Source organism: Oryctolagus cuniculus, chromosome 16 (genome assembly GCF_964237555.1).
Source record: "Oryctolagus cuniculus chromosome 16, mOryCun1.1, whole genome shotgun sequence".
In the NCBI taxonomy this organism is placed as follows: domain Eukaryota; kingdom Metazoa; phylum Chordata; class Mammalia; order Lagomorpha; family Leporidae; genus Oryctolagus; species Oryctolagus cuniculus.
The window spans coordinates 25632691-25650645 of record NC_091447.1 but is presented as its reverse complement, the minus strand read 5'-3'; the positions used below and the strand labels follow the sequence as shown (position 1 = coordinate 25650645).

General features: G+C 38.3%; 1 protein-coding gene across 3 annotated transcripts in view; it reads left to right on the top strand.

Annotated features, from left to right (window-relative positions):
* DPY19L1 (dpy-19 like C-mannosyltransferase 1) overlaps positions 1 to 17955 on the top strand; it is a 107015-nt gene that overhangs the window by 56355 nt on the left and 32705 nt on the right. For all 3 annotated transcript variants that reach the window (XM_051852895.2, XM_051852896.2, XM_070059711.1), the window contains 3 exons: positions 3401 to 3492; positions 5934 to 6033; positions 7826 to 7903. In XM_051852895.2, coding sequence (XP_051708855.1) covers positions 3401 to 3492; positions 5934 to 6033; positions 7826 to 7903 — 270 coding nt within the window. The remainder of the gene's footprint in view (positions 1 to 3400; positions 3493 to 5933; positions 6034 to 7825; positions 7904 to 17955) is intronic.

Below are 17955 nucleotides of genomic sequence, written 5' to 3'. Positions count from 1 at the left end.
AGTTATCCCGAAAAGTTGAGATTAAAACTAACAAATATCAAGTCAAAAGTCTTGGAACAAACCTGAAACATGATCTATTTGATACTAATGCTAATCACAATTTATAGGCCGTACTCATGTTTATTTTGAAATTATGAAGAGAAAGCCAGTAGATTATGCTGTATCTCTAATATGAACAAATTATTTGAAAGTAGATATTGGAAAATCAAGCTGGGTATTGCTGAAATTGCTGAATTTTGATTCTTGAATGAATGATTAAACAGTTCAGCCTTTGCTCCGTGGAAAATAAAGGAAAGCCTGTTGCCCACCGTATTTAGACGGTATTACATTGAAGTACTCTTCAGTGCTGTGAACCATGTGCGGAACATTGTATGCTGGATGATAGCAGTTCCACGTATAAGAATTTAATTGCTTTCATTTTTTTTTTTAATTTTTTTTTTTTGACAGGCTGAGTGGACAGTGAGAGAGAGAGAGAGACAGACAGAGAGAAAGGTCTTCCTTTGCCGTTGGTTCACCCTCCAATAGCCGCCGCGGCTGGCGCGCTGCGGCCAGCGCACCGCACTGATCTGAAGCCAGGAGCCAGGTGCTTCTCCTGGTCTCCCATGCGGGTGCAGGGTCCAAGGACTTAGGCCATCCTCCACTGCACTCCCTGGCCACAGCAGAGAGCTGGCCTGGAAGAGGGGCAACCGGGACAGAATCCGGCACCCCGACTGGGACTAGAACCCGGTGTGCCGGTGCCGCTAGGTGGAAGATTAGCCTATTGAGCCGTGGCGCCGGCCAATTGCTTTCATTTTCACAACAAATGGGTTTCTTGTATTTAGCATCCACCATAAATTTATGCATTTGTATAACCGTTTTTGAAGTATGTCATGTGTATATATTTTTTTAAACTTTTATTTAGAAAATATAATTTTCCAAAGTACAGTTTATGGATTACAATGGCTTTTCCCCCCCATAACTTCCCCTCCCACCCGCACCCCTCCCATCTCCCGCTCCCTCTCCCATTCCATTCACATCAAGATTCATTTTCAATTATCTTTATATACAGAAGATTGATTTAGTATATATTAAGTAAAGATTTCAACAGTTTGCACCCACACAGAACATAAAGTGTGTGTAAAATACTGTTTGAGTACTAGTTATAGCATTAATTCACATTGGACAACACATTAAGGACAGAGATCCCACATGAGGAGTAAGTACACAGTGACTCCTGTTGTATATTTTCTCCTTTAATTCGTAGACTTCAGGGTATTGCCTTTTACAAGCAGTGCTCTTTTAAACCTGAAAGTGTGGACAACTAGAAGATTTTTATGTTCCATCTAAAGTTGTAATTAAGAAAAAATATTTGTTGAAACTTATGGTATGATTAAACAAAATCTGTTTACTATTTGCACATTATATGGGGTCCTCTGAAACGGCGAGTCTGTGCCAGATGCAGTAAAGCCACTGTGTTATCAGAGAAGCCGTTAAAAGCACTTTCACGTACGTTTGGATTCATTTGCCCTTAGCGTTTTGTAGGAAGAAGACCTTGTTCTTTATTACAGCCCTGTAATTGAGTGTTCCTACTCCTACTTCAGGGGATGTAATTGAGTTCGAGAGGACTGAGTGACTTTAGCTAGTAAATGAATTTCTGAGAAATACCCGTGTAGTTGAATTTGGTAACAAAAATTGCTGTTGAACACTGTATGAAGAAAATTTTCTTTCTTTTAATTTTTAGAATGATCTATTTTCAGTGTATTTTATACTCATAAATAAGTAAATATACTCTACAATAAGTAAAGAGTTCAACAGATAGAAGAAGAAATAAGAAAGCAAGGATGAGGGCGGGTGGGAATGTGGGTGGGAAGTATCCCGGTGCTCCTAAATCTGTATATATGAAATTTGTTCACCTTGAAAAAAAAGAAAAGGGAAAGTTCTCAAATTGTGTATTAAATAATTTTAATATTTTCTTACTAGATTTTGCAAGAGACTTATAGTTTATGAATTTTGGTTATATGTCTTGCTGTCAGTCATACTAAAATTTCTAACATACTAACTTTTTATTTTCTTTGTTTAAAAATCTATTTTTATTGATTTGTAAGACAGGATAGAGAGAAGGAAGGGGGAGTTGGGGGCAAGGGAGAGAAAGAGAGAGGGAGGGAGGAAGGGAGGGAGAGAGGTGTCAATTTTCCTTCTGCTGGTTAACTTCCTAAACGGCTGCATTGTTCAGGACTGGGCCAGGACATAGCCAGGAGACTGGAACTGCAGCACTTGGGCCATCCTTCTGTTGCCTTCTCACGCATGTTAACAGGGAGCTGGGTCAGAAACCGAGACAGCAGCCGAGACTTGAACTGGCACTCCTTGGGATGCCAGCTAACATTGAGTGGTACAACTTAACCCACAGTAATTTAAAATTGCATTTCAGTACCTGCAAATTCGCATTGTTAACAGAAGCATCTTGTGTATGTAGTTCATTCATAAATAGCTAGCTATGTTAATTTCTTAGAAGATAGTAAACTCTGGTAGAAAAGAGGAGAAAAATTGGTTCAGATTTTCTATAGCAATAATAGAAATATCCAGTAGTCTAAGGTCGAGTTAAAATAAAGGAGAGATAATATTTCTGACATGGTCTTGGTAATGCTGTGTAGTCTTTATGTAGGCAACACTGCTTGACATGGAAGACATAATGATTTCTTCTAGTGTAACTAACTTAGTAGTTATAATACATTTGCTTACATTTAACACAGTGCCATTTTCTTGAAGTGGAAAGACGAACTTCTTACATTTAGAATACATTCAGGAACTTGACTGGATGCTGGATCTCAGAGTGTGTGTTGTTTATTTATCCCCAAAGTGAACTTTTTAGAAAAGCTGATACTTGACCGTTTTAGAATGTTTTAGAATGTTTGCTGTTTCATTCTCTTTCCACTGTTATGTATTTTGTAACCTAGGGTAGCTTGGGCAAAGAAGAATAAAAAACCAAAATGAAACGTTCCTTTTAGTAGCACTGGGAATAAAAATGCTAAAATTGATGACTCTAAAGAGCTCTGAAGTATTGGTTTGGATCATTTTTGCTGCAATTCATAGGAAAGAAGGCAATCTGCAAATAAATAATCAAAGTGACACATTTCTAATGTTGGTAGAACATGTTTTTCCTAGAACTTCCCCCCTTTTCCTTTTAGGGTATAGTTGGAGTTTTTTGACACTTTGTTGTTGACATTTTATGATTTAATACTTGGCATGTCCCTTTCTCAGTGATGCTTCTTGCTTCAGTTTGCTGTTTGTGGAAAGTCTGGTAGCCTGTTTAATAATGTACAGTTTAAATTAAGTGTGAAAAGTACTAGAAGCAGCAGCTGTCACTTGGTACGCCTCAGCTAGCAAGCCTAACAAGTGCGCTGCACACTCTGCTGTTTTTCAGTGTACCCGCGTGATGTGGACGCCACCTCTCCGGGAAAGCTTCTCGTATCCATTCCTCGTACTTCAGATGTTGCTCGTGACTCACATTCTCAGGTGACTTTGACTTTTCCCGAGGTTTTCTTTTGGATTTTTGCCATAAAGAACTTAAACTAAAAGTTCTTAGGTTTTTGTAATAAAAAAGTCAACATAATTAAGATGATCTTGTTGTTATGCTGAATTAATAAAGCTATTTTAAGAGTGTAACTTAAAAATACGTAGTACCAAAGACGTTTCCTCCATGTGCTTTCTGATCCTCTTTCTTCTTTTAGTGATCCAGAAGTGACTGCTCAAGGAGCAGCAGATGCACTTCGACTTCTGTCTCCTTCCCTTTCTCAAGTCTTTTTCTGCCACCAGTGTAGCCTCCTAAAGAAACCATCAGAAAGAAGGGAATAATGGCCGTGCGAGAGTGTGTCCTGTAAGGCACAGTCCTGCAGAGCCAAGAACAGTTCACAGAATCAGAGCAGTCCGATACACTACATGGGAAATTGGTCTTCCTACATGGGTTTAGCATCTCTGACAATAAGATAGTAGATGTAGAAAGAAACTGCTTCAGTAGACCAAAGATATACCAGGAAAATTCTTTATAGAAATTTAGGATTGGATTAGATTTTTCTTACATTCATCTGGCTTTCAGCTAAAGAGACTGAACAGATACTCAAGCAGCAAAGAGAATAGAACTGTGAACAATTATCTCCCCTTTTGGTTGAAAATATTCAGTTTGGACAGATGCTGCCTTACTTCAGAGGATAAAAATAAAAGAAAATGGAACCTATAAAAATGTAGAACAAAGAAGAAAACTCAGATAAGAAATCCATTCATTGATCTGCCAGAGTCAGAAGGAACGTGTTGAAGCCCATTACGTCAGCCTTTTGATCCGTCTTCCTCAGTGGTGATCTGTGCAGGTGCACAGATGTCACATGGGGCAGTCTCCTGGGTGGTATCTTTAGTCAGACCTTTCCACTGTGTGGCATGGGTGGTGGTTTTGGTGTTAGCTTTTCTTTCTTTTCTTTTCTTTTTTTAATTTTTTTGACAGGCAGAGTGGACAGTGAGAGAGAGAGACAGAGAGAAAGGTCTTCCTTTGCCGTTGGTTCACCCTCCAATGGCTGCCACGGCCTATAGATCTAAAGGTCAGGGGTCTAAAATGAGGGTCGGCAGGGCTGCACACCTCTTGGAGACTGGGGGAGAACCAGTTTTTGTGCCTTTTCCAGCTAGAGAGTCTGCCTGCATGTTTTGGCTGATGGCCTCTTCCATTACCAAAGCCAGCAATGGTGGATTGAGTCCTTCACCAGTCTGTTCATTCTAAATGTCTCTTCTGCCTCTCTTTCAAGGATCCTTGTGATTACACACTGGGTTCACCTGGAAAATCTGAGGTCCTTTCCCTCTCTTAAAGTCAGGTGATTAGTCATCTTAATTGTATCTGAGCGTTAGTTCCCCTTGGCCATGCCACATGTGTATTCCTGGGTTCCAGGGATCAGGACAGAGACATCTTTGGAAGCCATTATCCTGCTTCACTGGCAAACTCTTTTCTTTATGTTCTCTTTGGTCTCATTGTCATTTTCAGCCTTGTTGAGCTCCTCCCTTCATGTCTGTCTGTCCTTTTTTTTTTTTTCCCTTTTTTTTGCTAAAAAGTTCTAGGAGAATTTCTGTTCTTCAGTGTCTGCTTCATTCTCTGTTTATCTAGGGAACCTCTTCTTGCCCATGTTCCTGGCCACCTGAAGCTAGAACAGCTGCTGCTTTCTCCACTGCTGTTTCGGATTAATTGTTCTTAAAGATTTATTTGCTTATTTCAAAGTCAAGAGTTGGAGATGGAGAGACAGAGAGAGATCTCCCATCTTCTGGTTCACTCCCCAGAAGGCTGCAATGGCCAGAGCAGAGCCAGGCTGAAGCCAGGAGCTTCATGTGGGTCTCCCATGTGAGTGCCGGGGTCCCAGATACTTGGGCCATCTGCTGCTGCTTTCCTAGCCATTAACAGGGAGCTGGATCAGAAGTGGAGCAGCCAGGTCATGAACTGGCATGGAGTCTACGTGGGATGCCAGCGTCGTGGGCAGTGTCTTTATGCACTGTGCCACACACTGGCCCTTTAGATTGATCTTGATCCTCCTCCTCTTCCTTGCTTTCTGGTTTTGTTCTGTGGTTGGCTCTGCTCTCTTCCTTCCTGGTGTGGCTGGTTGACTGGAAATGGGGCTGCTTTCATTGTGCCTGGAGCCACAGCTTCTTTCTTGGAAGCTGCAGTCTTTTAGCTGGAGAGTCCACATTTCTGCTTTCCTGGGGTGGTGGCAACTTCTTGCCTTTCTTCTGAAGGATAACTTCATCTCTGTGGGACATCCACATGTACTGATGTTTCCTCCTGCCGACGTCGGTCATCTTTGGAAGAGAAGCTATTGTAACTGAATGTCAGGAGGTGTAATTTCTAATCAATTTGTTAGAGATTCAGATTTGGAGACATGCTAGATTATTTGTAGTTAAACTTAACATATTTATTTTATCTTTTCTAGGGCTACAAAACTTTACAGAGGAAGCTTGATTGCACTCTGCATTTCCAACGTATTTTTCATGCTTCCATGGCAATTTGCACAGTTTGTACTTCTTACTCAGGTAAGGTGATTATGTTTTTAAACTGATTTAAGCTTAGTGTGTTTGGTTATGTGAACTCATTTGTATAAAATTATAATTGAGATGTTATGACTCTAAGTCCTAAAAATATTTTCTAGTTAATGCTTTTGAAGAAAAGTTCAGGGTAGTGAAATATGTAAGATTTACTTGTTAATGAGTATTGATTAGCTTATCTTTGTTCTTCAGTGTTTGTTCGTGTGTTTAACAGAAGACTAGTGTTGTAACTTTAGTATTCGTCATAAATAAACTGTAGCATTTCACTTAAGTAAAATGTGTTTCTTTTATGAATAGCGCCATATACTCTTACATGTAGGTTAAATATGTACAGAGTAACAGGATAAATAGCTAGACAGTTCCTGTTTTATATAACTCCATTTGTTAGTCTGCAATTCATTTATCAGCTTTTCATGCACTGTAGCTTCCCTTCAAATAGAGGTATATAAAGGAAGGTATTTTGTTGAGAAAGGGAGTAAGTTGTGTTCAGATGAGGTAATGCGTATAAGACTCTGAACGTAGTACCTTGGACTTAGCCAGATACTAGTAAGGTTGACTACTTTTATTATTTTTTAAAATAAGCTTTATTTGTATTTACTTCCTCCTTTGACCTTATCTTTTAGACACCTTTGTTGTCTTTAGTTTGATGACATTTTAAATCAATTTCTGGTTTAAATCATCTTCATGATTCTCCCCGTAAGATGCTATGTTTGTGCAGTTACTGGCTTAGTGCTTGGAGTGTGAGAACTTTTTTCTGCTTTCATTTAATGGAGATTGCCTGCGTGTTTTTGGAGGGTGTATTATGTCTGTCTGTGGCGCTTCTGTTGAGTAAATGTGCATACTTGCCCTTAGGACGTCATGACAGTCACCCCTGCATACTACAGTGTTCCCCAGGGGTCACTTTGGGTGTAAGGAAACTTTCTTGTTGTTCTTATTGATGGGAAAATTTGTTGGTAGATTTCTTGGAGATAAAAAGCTTGGTGAATGAAACTCAAGTTTCATTTGGCTGTTTTGCCATTTGTCTATGCTGTATCTGTATAGTAAGAGAGGCATAGAATTGAATTTGAATTGATTTTTCCATAAAGAAGGATGAAGAGGAGTAGTTTGAGATAATCTCTTTAAGCAAGAGGTGTAATATCTTCACTTACTGAATTGATGCATCTAAATAATTCTAGTACTCTTAGAGTTCTTGATAAATACTATACAGTTTTCTTCAAAATGGAAAAAAAATAAAAACTACGTTTGTGGTGAAAGTGCTTAAGAAATTTATTAAGTTTGATTATAGTAGTGCTTGAATATTTCTATTAATGAAAGAGGGCACTTATGAAGATATTTGTAAAGAGTGGCTAACAAGTAGAATTGAATGTATTTTACACATATGTAATACATAATTATTTTTGAGTTTAATGTACCTTCCCCAGTTGTGTGTGCATTGTCATATGATAATTGTAATCTCATATTTTTTAATTGGACTGGGCTCTTGATCATTGTAAAAGTTCACAGTAGAGTCAACCTGATATAAAAATGAGCAGCATTTAGAATAATCCACAAGGCAGGTCATCATGTGGCTCATTTAGAGAGATGTGTATAGGAGAATAAAACACCAACCAGGGCTTGCATGTTAACATATTGATCATATTCAATAATAAATGAGCAGGTAAAAGGAAAACTAAAAAACTCACTTTTTGTATAAAATAAATCCATTTTAGGCAACAATAATCTTCATTCTTATAGTTATTCATTTTATGTATTTTTAATTTAATTTCTTTTTAAATTTCAGATTGCATCATTATTTGCAGTATATGTTGTGGGATACATTGATATATGTAAATTGCGGAAGATCATTTATATACACATGGTAACTTTTTTTATTGGCTGTTTTTCATTTAGTTTGACCTTAAAGTAAACAGGTTAATATTTGATTTGTTTATGATTGAAACTAGTTGTAACGTGATTCCATAACTAAAACAAATATTGTTCAAACATTGCGGTACAGTCAACAAATCTGATTTTAAATAGGCTGTCTAGAAAATTTTAATTTGTGTCATATCTAATTGCAGTTGCTCCTAAGTTATACATTATTGTTAAAATAAATAACTCATGAAGGAGCAAACATGGAACGCCGTGTTATCCAGGAGCTGCCTATTAAAAGGAGGTGGAATGATCATTCATTGAGCACCGACTTTGGGCATGTGTACACATCAGTGACCAGAACTACAGAGACCCCAGGGTTTATGTTGCTGACATCTTGTGCAGTAGGGAAAGGAGGAAAGAAAGATAAATAATGCATTTAGTAAGTAAATGTTGGAAGGTGATAGGCATTACAGGAAAAAGAAAAGAACAAATCAAGGAAAGCCTGGATGGGCATGCCAGCATGATGGGGTGTGGAGCAAAGATTGGAGAAAGAGAGGGAGTTAGCAAAGTAGATAGTGCAGAGAGAAATATTCTGGTTTGGTGGAACTAGCTGGAGCGAAGGATCGGTATTTTTCCTTTGAAAACATTTGTCTCCTGTCACTAGTTTTATAATTTGTATAAGTTCTTTGGGTTTGATAGAAGTATTGAGACATGTTTCCACTACTGTAGCATCGTCCAGAATGGCTTCCTAGTCCGAGAAGTCCTCTGTGCCCTGCCTCTTCATCCCTCTGACCCCCGAGTAACCACTCATCTTTTTATTGTTGCCATAGTTTTGCCTTTTGCAGAATGTCATATGTTTGGAGCCATACAGTGTGTAGCTTTTTCTGATGGGCTTTTGTCACTTAGTAAAACACAGTTAAGTTTCCTCAAAGTCTTTCCATGTCTTGATAGCTCATTTCTTTTTTATTTGAAAGGTAGAGAGAAGGAGTGGAGGTGGTGGGGCCAGGGATGGATTTCCCATCCTCTGGTTTATCCCTCAGATGCCCACGACAGCCAGAGCTGGGCCAACTCAAGGTTTGGAAGCCAATCTGGCCTTCCACATGGGTGTCAGGGACTTAGTTACTTGAGCAATTACTTGCTACCTTCTTGGGTGTGCACTAGCAAGATGCCAAAATCAAAAGTGGAGCTAGGACTGGAATTCAAGAATTCTAATATGAAATGTGGGCATCCCACATGACATCTTAATTAACTGCTGTGAAAATGCCTGCCCCAATAGCTCATTTCTTTATAGCATTAAATAACATTTTGATTATGTGGATGTACCACCGGTTTTTTTGTTTTCTTTTGTTGTTGTGTTAAAGCCATTCACTTACTGAAGGGCATCTTGGAGAATTCCAAGTTCTGGCAGAAAGCAGTTGCTGGATCAAATGATAAAAGCATGTTCAGTTTTAAGGAAATTGCCAAAATGTCTTCTAAAATGGCTGTACTATTTTTTTTTATTCCCACCAGAAATGAATGAGAGTTCCTTCTACTCTATATTTTTGCCAGTTTTTGGTTTGTCAGTATTTGGATTTTGACCATTCTAATAGATGTGTACTGGTGTCTTATTGCTTTAATTTGGTTGAATAACTTTTCATATATTGACTTGTCTCCTGTATCTCTTCTTTGGTGAGGTGTCTGTTAAGGTCTTTTGTCATTTTTTCAAATTGAGTTATTTTCTTATTGTTGACTTTTAAGAGTTATTTTTATATTTGGATAACAGTCCTTTATCAGATATACCTTTCACAGATACTTTCTCTCAGCCTGTGGCTTGTCTTCTCATTCTTTTAAAAATGCCTTTTTCAGGCTAGTGCCCCGGCTCAATAGGCTAATCCTCTGCCTGCGGCACTGGCACCCCGGGTTCTAGTCCTGATTGGGGTGCCGGATTCTGTCCCGGTTGCCCCTCTTCCAGTTAGCTCTCTGCTGTGGCCCGAGAGGGCAGTGGAGGATGGCCCAGGTCCTTGGGCCCTGCACCCGCATGGGAGACCAGGAGAAGCTCCAGGCTCCTGGTTTCGGATCAGCGCAGTGCGCCAGCCACAGCAGCCATTGGAGGGTGAACCAACGGAAAATTGGAAGACCTTTCTCTCTGTCTCGCTCTCTCTTTCACTGTCCACTCTGCCTGTCAAAAAAAAAGAAAAGAAAAGAAAATGCCTTTTTCAGAGCAGAATTTTTAAATTTTAATGAAATCTAATTTGTCAGTTGTTGCATAGATCACACTAGTGTTGTATCTATATGAGTCACCACCATACCTAAACCATCTAGATTTTTTTTCCTGTGTTGTCTTCTAGGCATTTTATAGTTTTGTAATGCATATTTAGATCTATGATCCATTTTGTGTGAATTTTTGTGAATGGTGTGAAATCTATGTTTAGTTTCATTTTTTGGTATTGATCCAGTAGCAGTTGATTTTTTTTTTCTGCATTGTATTTGTAACCTTTGTTCCTTTGTTGAAAGATCAGTTGACCATACTTAGAGGGCCTATTTCTGGGCTGTATATTTGTTTTATTAATCAGGTTGTCTTCTTTCACAATACCATACTTTTTTTTTTTTTTTTAATTTGACAGAGTTAGACAGTTAGAGAGAGACAGAGAGAAAGGTCTTCTTCCATTGGTTTACTCCCCAAATGGCTGCTTCAGCCAGCACTGTGCCTATCTGAAGCCAGGAGCCAGGTGCTTCTTCCTGGTCTCACACTTGGATGCAGGGGCCCAAGCACTTGGGCCATCCTCCACTGCCTTCCCGGGCCATAGCCGAGAGCTGGACTAGAAGAGGAGCAATCAGGACTAGAACCTGGTGCCCATATGGGATGCCCGTGCCGCAGACGGAGGATTAATCAAGTGAGCCACGGTGCTGGCCCCACAATACCACACTTGATAACAGTAACTTTATAGTTAAGTCTTGAAGTCAGATAGTGTCAGTCCTCTGACTTTGTTGCTCTTCGAACACAAGGTGACCATTTTGGTTTTCGAATCTCTACATTAACTTTAGAATCAGTTTGTCGATATCCACACAATAACTTGTGATGGTGATTGGAATTGTTTTGAATTTATAGACCAACTAGGAAAGAACTGACATTGTGATCAATATTTTGCCTCCTTGTCCATAAACGTATACCATCTTTCCATTTATTTAGTTCTTATTTGATTATCTTTTATCCATGTCTTACAGTTTTCTTTGTATATATCTTGTAAGAATTTTGTTAGATTTTTAAGTATTTCAGTTTTAAATTCTAGTTATAAATGGCAGTTTGTTATTAATTTCAAATTCCACTTTTCCATTGCTGGTATATATAGGAAAGCAGTTGACTTTTGTGCAGTAGCCTGGATCCTGGAAACTTTCTCTAATTGTTTATTCTAGGAATTTTTGTTGTTGTGGTTTTTTTTTTTTTTGGATATCCTTCATAAATAATCATTTCATCTGCACACAAAGACTTTTATTTCTTTCCTCCAAACCTTTACACCTTTTATTTTCTTTTTCATACTGTATTAGCTGTAACTTTTGATTTGATGGCATAAAGAATATAAATGAAGGGAACTTTCTTACCTTGCTCCTGATCTCAGAGGGAAAGCTGCAAGTTTCTCATCATTAAGTATGATGTTAGCTGTGTTTTTTTTAAAAATAAGCATTCTTTACTAGTTGAGGAAGTTTCCTTCTATTCCTAGTTTGTTGAGAGTTGTTATTATGATTGATTATTGGATTTTGACAAATTTTTCTGCATGTCTTCATAAGATATGTGAGCTTTCTTCTTTAGTCTGTTAATGAGGTACAATATGGGGCTGGCCCTGTGGCTCAGCGGGTTAACGCCCTGGCCTGCAGCGGCGACATCCCATATGGGCGCCGGTTCTAGTCCCGGCTGCTCCACTTCCCATCCAGCTCTCTGCTATGGCCTGGGAAGGCAGTAAAAGATGGCCCCAAGTCCTTGGGCCCCTGCACCCTTGTGGGAGACCTGGAGGAAACTCCTGGCTCCTGGCTTCAGACCGGCACAGTTCCGGCCGTTGCAGCCAATTGGGGGGCGAACCATCGGATGGGAGACCTCTCTATCTGCCTTTCCTCTCTGTGTAACTCTGACTTTCAAATAAATAAATAAATCTGTTTTAAAAAATGAGGTACAGTAAGTGGTTTTCGAATGTTGAACCAGCCTTATACCTGTGGTAAATCTCAGTTGGCCTGGTATATAATTCTTTTTGTGCATTGTTTGATTTTATTTGCTAATATTTTCTTAAAGTTTATTGCGTCTGTGTTCATGAAAGACATTGGTCTGTTTTTTTTTATTGTCTTTGTTTTTGATAATTGGATAATGCTGGCTTCATATGAAATCTGTTCTCTTTATGTAAATTAAAAAAAAAGAAAGGGGCTGGCATTGTGGTGAGGCAGGTAAAGCTGCCTCCTGTTATACTGGCGTCCCATATAGTTGCTGATTCGTGTCCTGACTGCTCCATTTCTGATCCATCTCCCTGCTACTGCGCCTGGGAAAGCCAGCAGAAGGTGGCCGAAGTACTTGGGCCCTTACCACCCACATGGGAGACCTGAAAAGTTCCTGGCTACTAGCTTCCACCTGGCTCTTCCCTGGCCATTGTGGCCTCTTGGGGAGTGAACCAGTTAATGAAAGACCTCTCCCTTTCCCTTGCTCTCTAACTCTGACTTTCAAATAAATCTTAAAAGGAGTGACTCCTTTCCTCCTACCTCTGGTGGAAGCACGAGAGTGTGGGGAGCAACTCGGACTATACTGTTACTGGAATTAAGACTTATTCTATACATCTGCTCTCCCACAATATGGCGCTGGGAGAAGGGAGAAATAGCTTCTACGCAGCTGCCTCCAGTTCAACCAATAAGCAGCAGGACCTGCTCCTGATTGGAGGAGAGCAGCGTACTCGGCGTGTGGGTAGCAGAGTTGGGATTGGTGGAAGAGGACTATAAAGGAGGAGAGAGACAACATGCACCAGGAACATCTATCTGAAGGAACACCTGTGCAGCCCCCGAGAGAGCCGGCCGGCAGTGTGCCGCTCCCCCGCGGAAGTGGGGAAAGTGGCCAGGGGGAACCGCCCTTCCACGGAGGTGGAAGGGTCGGTAGCCAACCCGGGAAGAACCAGCAGCAAACCCCGGGAGGGCCGAGCAGACAAAAGAACAGCGCAGGGTCCTGTGTCGTTCCTCCACGAAGACGGGGAGCGACAGAGAGGATTTTTCTCTGATACTCATTGTGGGGACTTAGTAGAGCTTTTAGAGGTAAAACAAAAATGTAAGAACTGTTCTGTGGATTGAGTTCCTGGAGTTTTAACTCTCAGAGTTGTCTGCCATGAGCCTCTGTCATTTTGCCATACAGCTCACTCAGGTTTTCCGACTCCTGCTTTTCTGTCCTAGTAGGTCATGATTCTCTGTATGCCTGGGGTGTTTTGCTTCTGAGGCAGCAGTTTGCCCTGGCCTCAGTTCTCTGTTGGACCAAGAGGAGTTGTGGACTGCTCAGTTTGTTCAGCTTGTTATTACTGTTTGGACCAAGTGGCAGCTGTTAAACTCTTTACATGCTGGACACTTTTTGTGGTTTTGATTTGTATTTCCTTGATGATTAGTTATGTTGAGCATCTTTTCATGTGCTTCTTCATCATTTATATGTCATCTTTGGAGAAATGTCTTTTCAGGTCCTTTGCACGTTCAAAATCAGGTTATTTTTGTTATTTTAGGAATTCATTAGATATTCTGGATTTGAATTCTTTATCAAATATGTTACTTGGAAACCTTTTTTCCCCATTCTGTGAGTTGCCTTCTCACTCTGTTGATCTTGTCCTTTGATACACAGATGTTTTCAGTCTTCATGAAGTCCAGTTTGTCTATATATTCTTACGTTGTCTGTGCTTTTTATGTCATATCCACAAAAACATTGCAAAATATCATGATGTGAAGCTTTTCCCCCTATGTTTTCTTTGAAGAGTTTTATACTTTTAACTCTTAGATTGAGTTTTTTTTTCATCTATTTTAGGTTAATTTTTATGTATGGTATTTGGTAGTAGTCCATCTCTGGCGGTTTCCAGTTCTGTCAGCACCAATTGTTGAAAAGATTATCTCTTCTCCGTGGAAAGATCTTGGCACCCTTTGACATGAAGTGTTTATCTATATATCCAAGGATTTGTGTCTGGTTTTCTATTCCATTGCAGTTGTATATATTTCTGTCTTATGTGGGTACCACACTGTTGATTACTGTAGCTTTATGCTACGTTTTAAAGTCAGGAAGCATGAATCCTTTAACTGTGTTCTTTTTCAAGACTGTTTTGGCTGTTCAATGTCCCTTGAGTTTCCATATGAATTATAGTGTGAAATCTTTGGGTAGCATTGTTTTAATATTATTAAGTACTTTAAAACACGGAATATGGAGTTATATTTACATTTATATTTTCTTTAATATCTTTCAGCAGTGTTTTTCAGGTTTCATTGTATGTATAAGTCTTATGCTTCCTTGGTTAAGTTCATTTCTAAGCATTTTAATCTTTGATACTATGTTGAAAGAAATTACTTGTCTGTTTTCCTCTTCAGGTTGATTGGTTGTATACAGAAATTCAACTGATTTTTATGTGTTCATTTTGTATTTTGCCACTGTGAATTTTTTGTTGTATTTGTTGATTGTAATTGTATGTATGTATGTGCGCCCACCTACACATGTGTGAGCTTTAGGGTTTTCTCCATTTAAAATATCGTCTTAGAGCAGAAATCCTTTTACTTCTCTCCTTCAGTTTGGATGCTGGTTTTTTTCTCTAATTTGTCTAGCAAGACTTCTAGTAATCTGTTGAGTAAAAGTGCCATAACCTGGCATCCTTGCTTTATTACCTAGAAAAGATGATTTCAGTCTCACCATTGAGTTTAATGTCTGCTATGGGTTTTTCATATATGGATTTTATTATGTTTATGCAGAATCCTTCTACTTCTAACTTGTTGAATGTTTTTGCCATGGAATGTTAAATTTTATCATATGCTTTTCTGCATCAATTGAGATGCTCGTTTTTCCCTTTTTATTCTTTTAAGGTAGATATTACTTGGATTGATGTTCTTATGTTCAACCATCCTTGCATTCCAGGAATAAATTTCACTTGATTATAATATATAATCCTTTCAATATGCTGCTGAATTTGATTTATTAGTATTTTCATATAACTATTCATGATAGGAGTGGTGTGTAGTTTTCCTTTCTTGTAGTGTCTTTATCTGACTTTGCTGTCAGAGTAATGATAACCTCATAGAATTTTTTGGATAAGTTTGAGGAGTATTGATGTTAATTATTTAAATGTTTGGCAGAGTTCCCCCAATGATGCCATCTGGGGATTTTTTGGATTACTGAATCAGTGTCCTTATTAGTTACAGATGTATTTAGAGTTTCTGTTACTAGTTTTGGTAGTTTTTTTGTTTCTAGGACTTTGACCATCTAAGTTTTCTAACTTGTTGGTATGCAGTTTTTTATAGTACTTCTTTGTAATTCTTCTATTTTTATAAAACCAGTAGTTCTCTTTTTCATTTCTCTTTTTGTTAATTTGAAGTTTTGTTGTCAATCTGGTTTGTTGATCTTTTTGAAAAGCAACTTTTAGTATGGTTGATTTTTCTTTGTTGTGTTTTGTTCTCTATTTTGTTTATATCTGCTCTAATTTTTGTCTTTTTCTCCCTTATTCTGTCTTTGGTTTAATTTCTTCTGTCACTTACCCCCTCCCTCCCTTCCTTCTCTCTTTTTGATTAGTCCTTTTTTTTTTTTTTTTTTTTTTTGACAGGCAGAGTAGACCGTGAGAGAGACAGAGAAAAAGGTCTTCCTTTGCCGTTGGTTCACCCTCCAATGGCCACCGTGGCCAGCGCGCTGCGGCTGGCGCACCACGCTGATCCAAAGCCAGGAGCCAGGTGCTTCTCCCTGTCTCCCATGGGGTGCAGGGCCCAAGCACTTGGGCCATCCTCCACTGCACTCCCTGGCCACAGCAGAGAGCTGGCCTGGAAGAGGGGCAACCGGGACAGAATCCGGCGCCCCGACCGGGACTAGAACCCGGTGTGCCGGCGCCGCAAGGTGGAGGATTAGCCTACTGAGCCGCGGCGCCGGCTTGATTAGTTCTTTAAGGCATAAAAGTTATGTTGATAAGTTTAATTTTGATTTGTAATGTACCATTTATGACTATATATTTGTCCTTTAGCATTGTTTTCCTTCGTATCAATTTTTGATATGTTGAGTTTTCATTTCCATTTCCTTCTAAATGCTTTATAATAATTTTCTTTTGTGATTTCTTTGTTGTCCCTTGGTTGTTTAAGGACATTTTGTTTTATTTTCACAAGTTTTTGAATTTTCCAATTACCTTTCTGTTATAGATTTCTAGCCTCCTCCTATTGTCGTCACAGAAGATGCTTTTTATATGGGATCCTTTTTTTAAGCCTACAGAGACTTAATTTTTAGGTGGCATGTTTTCTTTCCTAGACCTTGTCCCATGTGCATTTGCGAAAAACTCCATTTTCTGCTTTTGTTGGCTAAAGGTTCTGTTAGTTCTGGTTGTCTACCATATTGCTTAGGTCATCTATTTCTGTACTTAAGTCTCCTTTTCTTTTATCCATTATTGAGATTGAGATATTAAAATCTTTTTTATTGTGTCCAGCAGTGAGAGCATTCTTAGCTGTTTCAGGAGTCTTTTTAGCAAGTTAGTGTGCTTTTTACTAATTTCAACCCCAAATAATTCCTGAAACATTTAGTACCTACTTTCTTAATACTGTTTTACATTTTCTCTTGAAAACTCTTAGCACTGATTTGGCTGATTCTTGGTCATGAATACATTTATTCCAAGTGATGATATTCTCCTGATTTTTACAAAAACTTTAGTTACCCTTAGTTCTTAGCATTTGTGGACAGGAAGTATTGTCATCAGTTTTTTTGGAATTTGGTTATTTACCCATTTAGTAAGTCTGTGAGAGGTAAAACACCATGACAAGCAAAGGCATTACAGGAATACACTATGCATTCTGTTAATATCACATTAAAAGGTTTTTTAACAACATGATCATTTCCTTTGATGCAATAGTCAGTTAATAAAAGTCAACATCTATTTCTGACTCCTGAGATCTAAGATTACTGATACAAAATCAGCAGAAATCATGTACTTTAGAATAAACTTAAGCATGCAGGTTCTGTATGAGGGAAACGTATTTCACTAATGTATGTCAAGGAAATAGAAGCAGCATATATTGCTTTTGAATATAGTATTGATGCAATATTAGACAGATATACATGTAATGTACATTATTGAATAGTTATTTTTAATAAAGATTCTACTTTTTGAAACTTAAGCTAATTCTAAAATTCTTATAGAAATTGGTATATATGTATCAAAAATAAAACTTCTTGAAAGAAATATAGATTACTTATTTTTAAAAACTTTACTATAGAGACAAATCCTGGAGCCTTAAAGGAAATGAAAGATAAATTTTACTAACATAAATAATTTAATAACCATAATAAAAATAATACAAAGGTTAAAAAATGAACTGTGATGATTATTTACAATTATTTATGCTTAATAAGGAGCTGTATTCTGAAATATATTAATTCTTAAAGAAAATAATCAAATCCCAGTAGAAAAGCAAACTGTAGAAATAAGCAATTTACACAAATACCAAGTAGAAGAAATACCAAGTAGAAGAAATACCAAGTGTGCCATCCACTATTAAAAGAAACAGTGAGGCAACACATTTGTCCTATTAGATAGGTGAATATTTTAAATAATGGTACACAATGTGAGTCATAGAGTGCATTGACAAAAACTCTCCTACCTGATAGGTGGGAGAGAAAAGAGTTCAATCTTTTTTGTAGAGCAATTTGTCATTTTTGTTTTTTCAGATTTAAAAATGGGTATATCCTTGGTCCATTAATTCCACTTCTAGTAATTTATCCAAAATGTATTGACATAGACATAAGATGTACACATAAGGATATTTATCATGACAGTGTTTCTAGTATGAAAAATGAAACAAAAAACAGAATGAAAATATTTCTGTTTTGAGCAGACTCAGAGGATCAGT